The 17007-nt window shown below is 36.8% G+C and overlaps 2 protein-coding genes across 6 annotated transcripts in view; both read right to left on the reverse strand.

Moving 5' to 3' along the window:
• Window positions 1-8249, reverse strand: part of LOC142204086 (protocadherin gamma-B1-like) — a 98057-nt gene extending 89808 nt beyond the window's left edge. Inside the window, exon 1 of the mRNA XM_075275345.1 lies at window positions 8231-8249. The gene's annotated coding sequence lies outside the window, so the exon portion shown is untranslated. The remainder of the gene's footprint in view (window positions 1-8230) is intronic.
• Window positions 1-17007, reverse strand: part of LOC142204076 (protocadherin gamma-B1-like) — a 225754-nt gene that overhangs the window by 183547 nt on the left and 25200 nt on the right. The window contains exon 1 of one of the 5 annotated variants that reach the window (XM_075275292.1): window positions 13689-16249. The exons of 3 other annotated variants lie outside the window; for them this stretch is intronic. In XM_075275292.1, coding sequence (XP_075131393.1) covers window positions 13689-16112 — 2424 coding nt within the window. In that variant the 5' untranslated portion in view covers window positions 16113-16249. Of the gene's footprint in view, window positions 1-8453; window positions 10876-13688; window positions 16250-17007 lie in introns of those variants that run through there. One more of the 5 variants, XM_075275300.1, reaches the window with a different exon arrangement.

The following is a 17007-nucleotide window of genomic DNA, read 5'->3' on the forward strand; positions in this document are numbered from 1 at the left end:
CATAAAGTACTCCTGTGTATTCATATAGAAGATACAAGTATATGCCAGCAAAGTGTGTACTTAATCCTTAAAAGGCAGCAGAGTGGCCTTGTAGCTCTGGAGTCCTGGGTTCAAATCCAATCAAGGACAACATGTGCAAGTAGTTTGTATGTTCTCCCTGTATTTGTGTGGGTTAATGGGTTAATTTTCCTTTTTTTTTTTTTTTTAATAAAAATGTTTTATTGAGTTTTTGATTCTTGGACAACCCCTGTAAGTTGCCAAAACAAATTCCAGACTTTAAGAGCAAGGGTCCTAGTAGATTCCTAATATACACTTTACTTGCTGTACTCAGATTGAATCGATAGTCTAAGCGTTATACATGCAGTATAGACAGAATGTACTTTACGTAAAACAACCAGTTTTTTGTTTTTGTTGCCTTTTAACCCCTTAACGCTAAATCACATACCTGTACGTCAGGGAATGTGGTTAGTTCCCGCATTCCCACGTGCCTGTACGTGATTGAGATTGCACGGGCTCAGAAGCAGAGCCCGTGCGATCTCCACGGGAGGCCGGCTGTATCTGACAGCCAGGCTTCCCCTGTAGCAGCAGGGACGGTGATTGCACCAACCCCCGCTGTTTAACCCTTATGGTGCCATGATCCATAGTGATCATGGCACCCTAGGGGTTTGGCCGGCAGCATCAGGAGTCTGTGTGAGCTGTAATTTACAGCTACACGCTGCTCCTTAATCCCTCCCCCCATCGGAGCGAGCTCCGATGGGGGGAGGGTTAACCCCTTGGATGCCAGGACGAGGGGAAGCTAGTCTATGCATCTGCATAGCTAGCTTCCTATAGACTGCAATACACGTGTATTGCAGTCTGTAGTTAGTATAGAACCAGTGATCCTCTCTGATCGCTGGTTCTAGTGTGCTTGCAGCACAAATAAAGTGTGTAAAACAAACAAAAAAACAAACAGTCACATTTCTTGTAAATCTGGAAAATCGCTGTTACACTTGTAAGCCTTATAACGTCCAAAATAAATTAAAATACAATCAAAAGATGATGCCGATATAAAGCAGAGATATGGGAGATAATATTTATTACTGTATTTGGGTGGTATAACTATCTGCATGAAAAGCAGAGAATTTCACATTTTGAAAATTGCAATTTTTTTCCAAATTTCCATCAAATTTCCTATTTTTTTAATAAGTAAATACAAAAATATTGATTAGTGTTTACCACTAACATGAAGTATAATGTGTTACGAGAAAATAATCCCAAAATCACTTGTGTAAATTAAAGCGTCTCAAAATTATTGCCATTTAAAGTGACACATGTCAATTTTGAAAAAATAGGCCTGGTCCTTAACATACATTTGGGCTGTGTCCTTAAGGGGTTAAGTGGGGTTTTCACATTTTTGCAGGCAATAATACTCAATGTAAGGTTTGAAAAAGTTTATTCATAAAAACTTACAGTAAAAGAAGAGAAAAACCACAAAATTTAATTCAAACTGATTTTCTTCAGGGATAATTGAGAGTAATATTCTTAAAGGGATATTTCCATCTTCATATTCAGACTTGTAGCTTAAGTCTGCTGAAATGTTTTGCCTAATTGCTATATCTACCTTGCTCTCTTTGTCAGATTCTGCAAAATTTCTCAGTCAGTGTTTAGAGCTGGTTGCCCAAGTTACAAACCTGCTCTCAGGTCAGAGTGGTGACTTAGTCCCTGCCCCTGACCATCCATATTCTCTGCTTTAGGTTTTTGAGCCCTAATAAGTAGTAGTAAAGTTTCTTGAGCAGAGACAGGAGAGCCACTGAAATACCCTCTACTTTGCTCTTCCACCAGTACAGTGTCTGCAATGTTACCCCCTAGATCAGAGGTTCCCAAACTTTTTTTCCTTGTGGACCACTTTCAAAATGTTACTGGTTTCGGTGGATCCCTGCTGCTACAATTCTACCATATTCCCCAAACTCGTGAAAAAATGTGAAGATTGGATCTAACGATGGACGTTTGCGGCTGAGACTCCTGGGGGTTCACCTGGACCACTTTGGGAATCACTAATTAGATGTTAGGGTGGTAATATGTTCATTTTCACTTCTACTAATCACATTCTTTCCTCTAGACTGGTGAACAACATGTACCTGAGATACTGCCAAACCTGGGAATCAGATGACTGTAGCTGAAGTCAATTTTATTGTTATGGGATGCAGGAGGTGAGAGTTCACTGTGAAATAGGAACAGCCTATTCTTGTTGGGTGTATTCACTGCCCAAACTATGATGTTGCCTCTTCTAAATGGCATACACTATTGAGATACTTAGATGGCCATGGGCATCTCAGGAGTGTTGAGTACTAGGCAACCCCCTAAAAGTCTACATAATCCTCAACTGATATCAGCATACTCATGCAAAAAACCATCATAGTTAGTTGGATATGCTACTACTACTAAGTCATGACAATATCATCTTACAAGTATCCATGTTTATTGTATGGCTGATAGAAACTTACCTGTTCACTGCTGGGTGATATCGCTTTAAAACTTTCATTCCCAATTCCGAATCATCAGCGTCAATGAGATTGTCCACAGGGACATTTTGGTTTTGTGTTACATAAGAAAAGTCATTTTCATTGGAATTTAAAGCCACACAGAGGTTATAGGAGTAAGGAAGAGGTAATGTCCCATCACTGTACATGGACAGCACCCTGGAGTCTACTGGTGGGTACAGATTTGTGCTTAGAGATGATTTAGTTTGCTTGCATTTTGATACGATGACCAACACAACGGTCGTGATAAAAAACAAAGATATCAGCAAGAGTGCTATCACCAAGTACAGCTGTAAGTTGGTTTGAGGATGGTCATCGTTGGGTTCTTGGTTACTTATTTTAGGAACCACCTGTTGAAAATTATCTGCCACCAAAACAGTTAAGGTGGTGGTTGCTGAGAGGGCAGGGTAGCCATTATCCTTCACCATTACTACAAGCTTATGGTTTAATGTGTCCTTTTCGTGAAAAACATGTGCAGTCCTGACTTCACCAGTATGCTGATGGATAATAAAGTGAGATGGTTCTGATACCTGAATAAAATGATAGGACAACCAGGCATTGTGTCCTGCGTCCATATCCACTGCAACAACCTTAGTGATTAGAAAACCTGGTTCAGATGTTAAAGGGGCAATCTCAAACACATTAGATCCACTATACTCTGGTGGTGGATACAAGATCTTGGGCGTGTTATCATTCTGATCCACAATATGAATAATTAATGTTGAATTACTACTTAGCAATGGCGATCCATTATCTCTCGCTGATACTTGGATGATAAATTCCTTGTGAAGCTCATAATCAAATGATCTCTGAGCATATAGAACACCGGTTTCGATATTGATGGAAAAATATGAGGACATTGTGATTTCTTCAGTGCTTAGGTTTAATATTGAATAAATGATCTTAGCATTGTTCCCAGAGTCTTTGTCAGAGGCTTGAATTGTGTATATGGAAGCTCCTGGTAAATTGTTCTCTGGTACATATGCCATATAGGTAGACTTCGTAAACACTGGTGGGTTGTCATTGACATCTGATATCTCCAATCTAATGCTTCTTCTACTGGAAAGAGGTGGAAATCCTCTATCTGTAGCTATAATGGTGATATTATAAAAATAAGTTTTCTTTCTATCTACAGTTGTCTTTAAAACAAGTCTATAGTAAGTGTCTGAGGATAATAAATCAAATGGAACCTCTTCCAGTATTTGGCAGTCAACGTCTGCATTATCTCCAGAATCTTGATCATGGACTTCAATCAGAGCAATCATTGTTCCAGGTTTGGAGTCCTCAGGAATAGGAGTAGACAATGAGGTGAGGGATATCTCAGGAGCATTGTCATTTTCATCTATGACCTCTACCAGTACCTTACAATGGGCTACAAGGCCTCCTCCATCTTTCACTTGAACAGACAATTCATAATTCTTTGTTACTTCAAAGTCCAAGTTTCCATTTATCTTGATTTCTCCAGAATGCCGGTAGCATTTAACATTATCACTGTACAGTTAATTGGGATGTTCTCCTTTAAGGACACCTTGTACATATCTTGAGTAAATATAGGGGCATTGTCATTGACATCTGTAACAATTATCTTTAGTAATGTTGTACCAGACTTGATAGGATTTCCTCCATCCAATGCTGTTAGTATTAATTCATGAGTGTCTTGTGTCTCTCGATCTAATGGTTTCTCTAGAACAAGTTCTGGAAATTTACTCCCATCTGTCCTGATATTCTCAGTGAGTGTAAAATACTGGTTATCACTGAGCTTGTATGTCTGCACTGAATTACTACCAAGATCTGGGTCTTCTGCATTTTGTAAAGCAAATCTTGCTCCTGGTGATGTCAATTCAATCATTTCCAAAGTAAATTTATCATGATAGAACTGAGGAGAATTATCATTTATATCTTGAATGTCAACTTTGATCTTAAAATTATTGAAAGGATTTTCCACCACAGCATCAAATGTTAAGAAACAAGAAGCTTCTGCCCCACACAATGTCTCTCTGTCTATCCTGTCCTTAATATACAGATTCCCATTATCCTTATTTACATAGAAATATCTCTCTGAAGCTCTGGATACAATCCTCAGTTTTCTAGATGAGAGCTGCTTAATATCTAATCCCAGGTCATCTGCAATATTTGCTATAACAGAGTCTTTCCTCATTTCTTCTACAATAGAATAATGAATCTGCCCAGAGACTGAATGACACAGCCAAGAAAATAAGAGAGAGATTGTTACTTGCCATCTGAGTCCTCTGCAGCCCTTTATGGGAGAATCCATCTTATCCATCCTCAGTAAATCCTCATTAAATATCCAGAAATCCTTTGTTGTCTGTATAAAATGTATATCTATAAAATATATTCCTCTTGTCCTGTGCAATATTATAAATTGTATCCTTATTTCTGTGTCCAGGAGAATCCAGAAAATGGCTGTATCTCTTAACACAGCTGAGACATATGAGGCAGTGAAAAATACCAGTGGAATTAGAATTCTGAAATGTTCTCCTTACTGGTTAAACAGCGGCGCTCAGAGGTGAAAATGCGGAATTGCAATCTCATTTTATTTGTTATTTAAGTGTACATTTTTAAAATACTGTATTTTATTGCTATTTCTATTTAAAGAAAATATTTGTCACTTGTGTTACATTTGTTATGTAGCTTATATATCTTCATTATATTTTGGACTTGACTATGACTGTCCCACTTTTCTCTCTCTCTCTCTCTTTATTTATCTATCTATCTCTATATAATTATTATTATATTATTATTTAATATACTTAAACACTTAAAGGAATTAAATATTGATAAAGTAGAAGCATAGAAAAAGTCCTTTATATACAGGAAAATGAAAGCCGCTTGGCACACCTGCGATCACCTTTCTTACCTTTCACTCATGTCCTGTGTGTGTCTGGGCTCATATAGGGTAATAAAATGGGCTTTATAATTTTTATATAATTATTAACCCCAGTGTGTCGGTACTAGCTACTACCATATACAGAAATATACGTCAGTGGATGACAAGCAAATAGAGTTACAGTACAATACAATACAGAAAATAAAAGGGAATAAAAGAGAGAAAAAATATAATACCAAATGAAGTTATGGTTTGGTTCACTGGGGCTTCACTACTAGGCCGTAGAGAACTTTCTTAAATCAGTCTGAGAAACATGTGTCCTTTACATGCTGTCCCCGAGTCAGTGCACTCTTTTCAGAGTCTTTGCTGAGTGACTCCTTTTGTCCCCTCCCAGGGCTGGACTAGCCAAAGACCATGTGCTGCTCACATGGTGTCCATAGCAAAAGAGGCCATCCTCCCTCCAGCCAAGGCCAGATAACTATCCCTGTCTCCTCCCAGAGTGATGTCATTAGGGATATAGACCCAGCCCTCCATCCTTGAAAACAAAAAACTAAGAAAAGTCATAATTCCTTGCCAAATGATCAAAGTGACAAACCAGGGGTATGATGGGGTTTGTAGTGAGGTCCCCATTGTGTAGACACCAAGGATAACAGCCCATTCCACTTTGGGTAATGAGTTCAGTGTCTTGACCTTTCTCCAGCTCTCAACAGTAGCAAGTTTGGACTTGGAATTCTCAGGTCCACCTGGAACACCCAAGGAATTTACCAGTGTAACTGTGACATGTCCTCCTAGGCAAATATTATCAGAAAACCATATCTCCTTTGAAGTCTGAGCCAGAGATGGAGAGTTTACCAACAGCATTGGAAGACAAAGCATTCCAAGAACTGAGTTAATGACTTTCACACTTTTATGTAAACAAAGGCCTGTGTAGGTGCCTCTGATTAAACCAGACATACTGCATACCTGTGATCAAGAAGGGTTAATATGAGCATGTAGAAAAATACAGGACTGGAAATACATAACTGATCTCTGATCATCACAATATATTATGGAGGACATAATAAAACAATTCCAAATGATAACCTATGTGGTAAATATTTCACTGTAGCTAAAATGATTGTCACCAGGGCATATGCAGACAGAAGCAAAATGTGTAAGGCCCCATTCACACAGGGAGCGGAAGGGCGGATTTTGGCACTGAAAGTGATTTGTTTTATATTATGTCTGATTATAATACTTAAAGAGTGCCTGAGCTTTCATGAACAGTTGAAATATATTTTATGTAAGCCTACATATGAGGTGTCCTCTCAATTTTTCTGTAGCTAATAGTCCCATTGTAGCTGTGGTAAAGTTTGTGTTGCTCCCTAAGATAGGGGGCATGTATAATAATATGCATTCTCTCCATAAACAGTGTGAAGAGAGTCTGCCCTCCTCCTACTCACTGTGAAGCCACCTTGCTTTTTTTAATGGTTTCTATAGAGGGAACTTCTCTAGTAACAGGGAGTGAACATCAAAGTTGCAAAAAAAAAAAAAAAAAAAAAAAAAGATATTCATAGGGAAGTAACTTTAAAAAGCTTTTTCAGGCAGAAAACAACTACATTTATAAATAATGTGGAATTCATTTTGGTCCAGAATTATATAGTCTATTAAATGAGACTTTGTTGTCTGAAAAGTTATTGAAATATAAAGATAATTGGTAACTCAAAGTTATACCAATTTATAAAATTCCTAATCTCCATTAGTAAACATATCTGACCTGGCTGGTAAATACTAGTTATATATAATATCTTCATGTGGTCACTTTACCAAAAGAAATTTGGGTTCAACTTCAGAAACCTCTAACATTGCCAGAACAACCTCTATATAAATCCATTCAATGACAATGAACATTGTTAACTCAGTCCCCATTTTAGACCCCAGAACAGGGTGCATTCACACACTTTATAGCCTAGAATGAGATATCAGAAATACATACAATCCTCAAGTATGATTTAGTGAAATTTCAAATAGATTTTTATTTTGTTTTTCAAAATCAGTGTAGCTCAACATCACTTATCATACATCGTAATTAAGTTGCAAGTTGAAAAAATAAGTTTAGACTTTCTAATGCACAATGGAAGACATCATGAGACCATATAATGAGGACTGTCTTCAGGATCAACTGGATTAAGCCTAGTTCATATTTTTTGAAAAACTAAACTTTAACCCATACTATAACTGGTCTATAGTTGAAAAATATGTTGCACAAGTGAAAACAAGTAAAACAAATAGAACAATTGAAATATGGTAAGTCAGAGAATTCAATAGCAATACATTACTATAAGTGATGCATAAATCAAACACAGGAAAAATACTGATAGTTAACACTGAAAATTATTATTCATAAAATACCTTTATTCTTCTATATAGCAGTCAAATTTATCAAATACTATCTATGCTCAGAAATCTACGACCAGTGTATGAATTGTGAAAGATTTCTGAATTAGTAATGTAATATAATATGTATTGTAGTAACAATCTAACAGTAAGGACTGGGATGCAACTTTTGTACTTAGTGTAACAAAATAATTGATTTTGCTCAACATCAAATACCAATGGCACAAATGGGAAAGATGAAGATGAATGAAAAGAGATGATCTGCGGACACTCCTCGAGCCTAAAACATTCGTAGCTTTATTCCATATAAGTTAAAAAATAGTATACACAAGGTGTCCAAAGGAAAATACACACAGTGCGTTAAAAGAAGACGCTTACGCGTTTCGGGGTTGCCCCCTTAATCATAGCTATGCTATGATTAAGGGGGCAACCCCGAAACGCGTAAGCGTCTTCTTTTAACGCACTGTGTGTATTTTCCTTTGGACACCTTGTGTATACTATTTTTTAACTTATATGGAATAAAGCTACGAATGTTTTAGGCTCGAGGAGTGTCCGCAGATCATCTCTTTTCATTCATCTTCATCAGCTGATTTCCTCTCCGGTCCGGAGGCAAGATCTTGCACCTCCATAGAAGCCACAGATAGTGGTAAGACGCAGCTCCTTCACTTCATATATTACAAATGGGAAAGAACCTCAGAGAAAAGTCTCACCTGGTCAGCGCTTGGAGAAACTTCTTTGAAACTTTCAGTTCCTTGTTCCACATTATCAGCATCAATCAGGTTTTCCACGGGTACATTTCCATTTGGGTTCGTGTAAGTAAAGTCGCCTTCAGCAGAATCTAATGCCACACAGACATTATAGGAGTACGGTAATGGTAATGTCCCATCACTGTACATGGAGAATGTCCTGGGGTCAATTGGAGGATACAGATTTGTAGTGAGAGAAGAGAAGGCAGGTGAAGGTTTGGGCTGCTTACATTTTGATATAATGACCACCATGACAATTAATATAAAAAGTAAGGAAATGAGAGCAAGTGCGACCAGTAAGTATAACTGTAAGTTGTTCTGAGTTTCTTCATCTTTCACTTGATTGTTGAGTTTAGGAACAACCTGTTGAAAGTCATCGGCAATAATAAGACTTAAGGTAGTTGTAGCAGAGAGAGCGGGATCTCCATTGTCCTTCACCATCACCACAACCTTGTAATTCAACACATCCTTTTCCTGAAAGCTATGAGATGTTCTGATCTCACCTGTGTGCTCACTTATCACAAAATGGGCTGTGTCTGACACTTGTAGAAAGTGGTAAGAGAGCCAAGCATTATGTCCAGAGTCTGCATCCACTGCCACCACCTTAGTTATTAAAGAACCCGGCTCAGAGGCAAAAGGCACCATCTCAAACACAGCCGACCCACCACTATCTCCTGATGGGTACAAGATCTTTGGTGAATTATCATTCTGGTCTACTACATGGATACGTAATGTAGAATTGCTGCTCAGAGAGGGGGATCCATTGTCTGAGGCTGTGACTTCTATTATAAACTCCTTGTTCTGCTCATAGTCAAATGATCTTTGAGCGTAGAGAACCCCGGTCTCTATATTGATGGAGAGATAAGATGACATTGATAGAGGTTCTGTAATGGGGCTGGAAATTGTGTAAATGATTTTAGCATTGTCTCCAGTATCCGGATCTGAGGCTTGTATACTGAATATTGAGGCTCCTGGTAAATTGTTCTCTGGAACATAAGCCACAAAAGTAGATTTGGCAAAAATTGGTGGATTATCATTGACATCTAAAATCTCCAATCTAATGGCTCTTCTACCGGAAAGAGATGGAAATCCTCTATCTGTAGCAATAATGGTGATATTATAGGAAGATGTTTTCTCTCTATCTAAAGAAGTTTTTAAAACAAGTCTATAGTAAGTGTTGGACGATAATAAGTCAAAGGGAACATTCTCCAGTATTTGACAGTCAACATCAGAATTATCTCCAGAATCTTTATCATGAACCTCAATCAGAGCAATCATTGTTCCAGGTTTTGAGTCCTCAGGAATAGGAGAAGACAATGAGGTGAGGGATATCTCAGGAGCATTGTCATTCACATCGGTCACTTCTACCAGTACCTTACAATGGGCTACAAGGCCTCCTCCATCCTTTGCTTGTACAGACAGTTCATAATTGTTTGTTACCTCAAAATCCAAGTTTCCATTGATTTTGATCTCTCCAGTATTTGGGTTGATACTAAATATTCCTGTGTGATGGACATTCCCAGAGGTCTCACTAAAAGAATATGTGATCTCTGCATTAACTCCTTCATCATAGTCAATTGCATTTAATGTAATTACAGTAGAATAAACAGGTGTATTTTCTTTTAAGGTGACTTTGTACATATCTTGAGTAAATATAGGGGCATTGTCATTGGCATCTATAACCATTATCTTCAGTAATGTTGTGCCAGACTTGATAGGATTTCCTCCATCCAATGCTGTTAGTATTAATTCATGAGTGTCTTGTGTCTCTCGATCTAATGGTTTCTCTAGAACAAGCTCTGGAAATTTACTCCCATCTGTCCTGATATTCTCAGTGAGTGTAAAATACTGGTTATCACTGAGCTTGTATGTCTGCACTGAATTACTACCAAGATCTGGATCTTTTGCACTATGTAAAGCAAATCTTGTTCCTGGTGATGTAAATTCAATCATTTCCAAAGAAAACATATCATGATAGAACTGCGGAGAATTATCATTTATATCCTGAATGTCAATTTTGATATTAAAATCATTAAATGGATTTTCCACCACAGCATCAAATGTTAAGGTACAAGAAGCTTCTGCCCCACACAATGTCTCTCTGTCTATCCTGTCCTTAATATACAGATTCCCATTATCCAGATTTACATAGAAATATCTCTCTGAAGCTCTGGATACAATCCTCAGTTTTCTAGATGAGAGCTGCTTAATATCTAATCCCAGGTCATCTGAAATATTTGCTATAACAGAGTCTTTCCTCACTTCTTCTACAATAGAATAATGAATCTGCCCAGAGACTGAATGACACAGCCAAGAAAATAAGAGAGAGATTGTTACTTGCCATCTGATTCCTCTGCAGCCCTTTGTGGGAGATTCCATCTTATCCATCGTTTAGAAATACTTCCAATAAAATATCCAGAAAGGCTTAGTCACATAATGAATATAAAGAAATTCTTGATCCAATATTTCTGTATTTTAAATTGTAGTCTTTCCCTGTGTCCAGGAGAATCCAGAAAATGGCTGTGCTTCTTGTTGTATATCTCCAGTATGTGCATTAGAGGAAAACACCAGTGAATTTCTAGGTCTGAATATTTCTCCTTTCTGGTTAAACAGCGGCGCTCAGAGGACAAAATGTAGAATTACAATCTCATTTTATTTGTTATTTAATCCTGAACTCTAAATATTATAAAACTATTTTGTGTTTTTGTAATTTTTTGCATTAAGAAAACTTTGCATAATTTATGTTGTATTTTATGTTATTATATAAAATGTAAAAAAATTAAAAAATCTTAAAAAACTTTACATTTTAAATAAAAACCTTTTGAATATTAGAAGATTGTAGCCATGAAGTTATAACATTCACTGCGGCCTCAGGAAACTCACTACAGGTTATAAAGAGGAAATCATATCGACAATAAAGCAATGCGGACTGGATCTTGAATTTGTTGAGGAGGAATATAAAGACATTCCTATGTATTATTGTAAGAATTCCTGGCTATATATTGTTTTAAATATATATTTCATACATGGAATAGTACAGTAATTGTGTAAATCTGTATAATGCACATTAAGGTACTAGGACATAAAACTTAGATCATAGGCAGTCAACAAATCAGAGTTCTTGTTCCCACCGCACAATTTGAAAGTAGAGATACAAGATACCATATGTCATCTATAATACCATCTATAATACTATAATCTATAATATAATAATAATAGTCAGTGGGTTCGTTGGCTCCACCAAGATGCTGAACCAGGGTGTAGTAGATGTACCACTGGTCTTACTATATATATATATATATATATATATATATATATATATATATATATATATATAACATGCGTGATTTAAACAACAAGAATCCATGTAATAATTGAACTAATACACTAATATACTACATTATATAGGTTTACTAATATAAAACTAGCACCAAGTCGTATGTAGACATTAGACACTATCCTACAGCAGGTACTGTAGGTGAATGAATGCAGAGTGCACCCAATGACAGACTTTGTACAAATACACGTATAATCTACTCATTTTGCAAATCACTCGTCCTTCAATAATCCATATTCCACGCCAAAGTCTATAATATCAACGTCATTCATTATTGAATGTTCCAATCGTTTAGTCAATAATATTTCTATTTTTAACATAACCAATACAATTAGTAACTAACAATTATAAAAATATTGAAAATTTCTAATTCCCATAAGTAAATATATGTCATATTGCCAACTTCATATCACTGTTTATACTTGTTTTGCCGTTATGTCTTTATATTACATCATAATCTTAAAACTTTTTACTGAAAAAAACTTGTTTAACTTTTAAAAGCTTTCCAAATAAATTAGTTTGTGGTCGGACCTGTGTAACTCTGACTGTTGTCAACAATGTTGACCCTACTTTAGGTTTTAGAGTAGAATGCAAATAGGCTTTGTACTGTTAAAGGAGTTGTCCAGAACTATAGAACGGGACTTCCTTTGTTCAGACAGAGCTATACTTATTCTCAGGCAAATAGATGAGACTGAGTTGCATCATGGCCATGTGACCAGCAGATGTGATGTCACTTCCTAAATAGAGGAGGTGGAGCTCTTTCTATAAGAAAGCAGCCATGTTTTATAGTCCTGGATAACCTCTTGAAATTGTGTATCAATATTACAGATTCACCTTTTCAGTTGATTTTTTTAGGAATTTCAAAGAAACTGTTTACGGTATAAAGTATGTACAACCCTATTAGAGCGCCACTTCTTTTTCTTTGCTTATTTCTCCTAAATATCCTGCATGACATCAAGTAGTTTATTCTTCCCAGCTCATACTAAAAATATAGCATCGGATACGACCAAGATAAAAATATAGCATACCTGTGTCCCCAACTGACCCTAAATATCAGCCAAAAATGTTTGTGCTCTGCAATAAGGAAGCGGTATTATGGGGCTGTAGAATCAAAGTATATAAACAAGCCCTTAAGATAAAACAGTGTCACAATATAGTATGACTTGCTGACATTTATGATCGAGGTTTGGGTCATATATACTTGAGAGTTGAATACATATACATGTATAGATTTAACCACTTTCAAGAAATTTTTAAACAATTTTGAGGCAACTACTTATAGTATAGATTATTTGCAAGCCTGTATACCCGGGACTATGGCTTTCCACCAAAATTTATATCAAACACCAAGAATTCATAGCAGGAAAAATATAGTGTAAAAGTTCTTGTATTCCAAAAGGTTTCCTGCAATAGCAATCTCTTGAAGAAGACATAGTAACCCTCCTGATTTATGCCTATGACTTCTCAGCTAGCAAGTCAGCACCTTGCGACGGACTGATGAGGTGCAATAACCTCAAGAAAGATGTCTACAGATGGGACTCTTCTATGTGGAGGAGATAATCTGGTTTGGTTTTAATCTTAGATCATGCCACTAGGTTTGTGGAAAATCAAGTATTGATGTACATGGAGCTGCCTTCTAAAGAAGACTTATTGGTATATTTGTTTCCTTATACTAACTATTGAAAATACCTAGGAATAAGAAGATGATAATAAGACGAGCGATTACATCATTCTTTGTGCTTTTTGAAACTAAATATTTGGTTTTTAGTTATTTTTTTTAACCAATATCAATAAAACAACAATAACCAGATTATAAATCTGGTGGAAGATAATAAAGAGCTTCAAAAATTTGTAATTCTCACCTGGTCAGTGCTTGGAGAAGCATTTTTGAAACTTTCAGCTCCTTGTTCCACATTATCGGCATCGATCAGGTTTTCCACGGGAACATTTCCATTTGGATTCATGTAAGTAAAGTCGCCCTCAGCAGAATCTAATGCCACACAGATGTTATAGGAGTACGGTAATGGTAATGTCCCATCACTGTACATGGAGAATGTCCTGGGGTCAATTGGAGGATACAGATTCGTAGTGAGAGAAGAGAAGGCAGGTGAAGGTTTGGGCTGCTTACATTTTGATATTATGACCACCATGACAGTTAATATAAAAAGTAAGGAAATAAGAGCAAGTGCAACCAGTAAGTATAACTGTAAGTTGTTCTGAGTTTCTTCGTCTTTCACTTGATTGATGAGTTTAGGAACAACCTGTTGAAAGTCATCGGCAATAATAAGACTTAAGGTGGTTGTAGCAGAGAGAGCGGGATCTCCATTGTCCTTCACCATCACCACAACCTTGTAATTCAACACATCCTTTTCCTGAAAGCTACGAGATGCTCTGATCTCACCTGTGTGCTCACTTATCACAAAATGAGCTGTGTCTGACACTTGTAGAAAGTGGTAAGAGAGCCAAGCATTATGTCCAGAGTCTGCATCCACTGCCACCACCTTAGTTATTAAAGAACCCGGCTCAGAGGCAAAAGGCACCATCTCAAACACAGCCGAGCCACCAATATCTGCTGATGGGTACAAGATCTTTGGTGAATTATCATTCTGGTCTACTACATGGATAAGTAATGTAGCGTTGCTGCTCAGAGAGGGGGATCCATTGTCTGAGGCTGTGACTTCTATTATAAACTCCTTGTTCTGCTCATAGTCAAATGATCTTTGAGCGTAGAGAACCCCGGTCTCTATATTGATGGAGAGATAAGATGACATTGATAGAGGTTTTGTAATGGGGCTGGAAATTGTGTAAATGATTTTAGCATTGTCTCCAGTATCAGGATCTGAGGCTTGTATACTGAATATTGAGGCTCCTGGTAAATTGTTCTCTGGCACATAAGCCACAAAAATAGATTTGGCAAATATTGGTGGATTATCATTGACATCTGATATCTCCAATCTAAGACTGCGTCTACTGGAAAGAGATGGAAATCCTCTATTTGTAGCGATAATGGTGAGATTATAAGAAGATGTTTTCTCTCTGTCTATAAATTTTCCTAAAACAAGTCTATAGTAAGTGTCTGAGGATAATAAGTCAAAGGGAACATCCTCCAGTATTTGACAGTCAACATCTGCATTATCTCCAGAATCTTTGTCATGAACTTCAATCAGAGCTATCATTGTTCCAGGTTTGGAGTCCTCAGGAATAGGAGAAGACAATGAGGTGAGGGATATCTCAGGAGCATTGTCATTCACATCAGTCACTTCTACCAGTACCTTACAATGGGCTACAAGGCCTCCCCCATCCTTTGCTTCTATAGATAGCTCATAATTCTTTGTTACTTCAAAGTCTAAGTTTCCATTGATCTTGATCTCTCCAGTATTTGGGTTGATACTAAATATTCCTGTGTGATGGACATTCCCAGATGTCTCACTAAAAGAATAAATGATCTCTGCATTGATTCCTTCATCACTGTCAGTTGCATTTACTATGATCACTGTAGAACTAACTGGAACATTCTCCTTTAAGGACACCTTGTACATATGTTGAGTAAATATAGGGGCGTTGTCATTGACATCTGTAACAATTATCTTTAGTAATGTTGTACCAGACTTGATAGGATTTCCTCCATCCAATGCTGTTAGTATTAATTCATGAGTGTCTTGTGTCTCTCGATCTAATGGTTTCTCTAGAACAAGCTCTAGAGCTTTACTTCCCTCTGCTATGACATTCTCAGTGAGTGTAAAATACTGGTTATCACTGAGCTTGTATGTCTGCACTGAATTACTACCAAGATCTGGATCTTTTGCAGTATGTAGAGCAAATTTTGCTCCTGGTGATGTTAATTCAATCATTTCCAGAGTAAATTTATCATGATAGAACTGAGGAGAATTATCATTTATATCCTGAATGTCAACTTTCACCTTAAAATTATTGAAAGGATTTTCCACCACAACATCAAATGATAAGGTACAAGAAGCTTCTGCCCCACACAATGTCTCCCTGTCTATCCTGTCCTTAATATACAGATTCCCATTATCCTTATTTACATAGAAATATCTCTCTGAAGCTCTGGATACAATCCTCAGTTTTCTAGATGAGAGCTGCTTAATATCTAATCCAAGGTCATCTGCAATATTTGCTATAACAGAGTCTTTCCTCATTTCTTCTACAATAGAATAATGAATCTGCCCAGAGACTGAATGACACAGCCAAGAAAATAAGACATAGATTGTTACTTGCCATCTGAGTCCTCTGCAGCCCTTTATGGGAGATTCCATCTTATGCATCCTTTAGAAATATTTCCAATAAAATATCCAGAAAGGCTTAGTCACATAATGAATATAAAGAAATGTATGATCCAATCTTTTCTGTATAATAAATTGCAGTCTTTCCCTGTGTCCAGGAGAATCCAGAAAATGGCTGTGCTCCTTGTTGTATATCTCCAGTATGTGCATGAGAGGAAAACACCAGTGAATTTCCAGGTCTGAATTCTCTATTCTGGTTAAACAGCGGCGCTCAGAGGTGAAATTGTAGAATTGCAATTTTGTCATTTTATTTGTTGTTTTTTTTTTTTAACCTGAAATCTAAATAATTAAGAAAAACATTTTGTGTGTTTTTGTAACTTCTATATAAAGAAAACTCTGCAGGATTTGTGTTATATTTTATGTTATTTGGTAAAATGGACAAAAAAGTTTTAAGAAAAGAATAACTAATAAATTCCTATCAATACTAGAAGCTTGTATCTGTGACACTGTGACACCCACTGTAGGCTCAGGACACTCACTGACTGGTATTAAGAGGAAACCTAATGTACAGTAATGCAGTGTAGGATGGGTTATGGATGTACATTAGATTGGTATATTGACTATTCCACTTGATTATGAAATTATTCTTAGTTATGTTTTTGTTTCATATACATTATTGTAAGTAGCTTCATTTACAGTATGATACATATATAAGGTAGAATTCAGGTCATATGTCTAGAGATCCGAGTCCTCAGCGCCAAATGTGAAATTATAAATCCCATGTAACATGTTTCTTTTAAAATACTTGAGTGTTCATATATAACTGAGGTAGGTTACAAGGGCTTAGGTGCAACTTGCCCCCACGTTTCACACCATCTATAGCAACACCACTGGGTCAGATTATATCCTTGCAATTAATCTTTGGCATGGAAAGTGG

Source organism: Leptodactylus fuscus, chromosome 5 (genome assembly GCF_031893055.1).
Source record: "Leptodactylus fuscus isolate aLepFus1 chromosome 5, aLepFus1.hap2, whole genome shotgun sequence".
NCBI lineage: Eukaryota > Metazoa > Chordata > Amphibia > Anura > Leptodactylidae > Leptodactylus > Leptodactylus fuscus.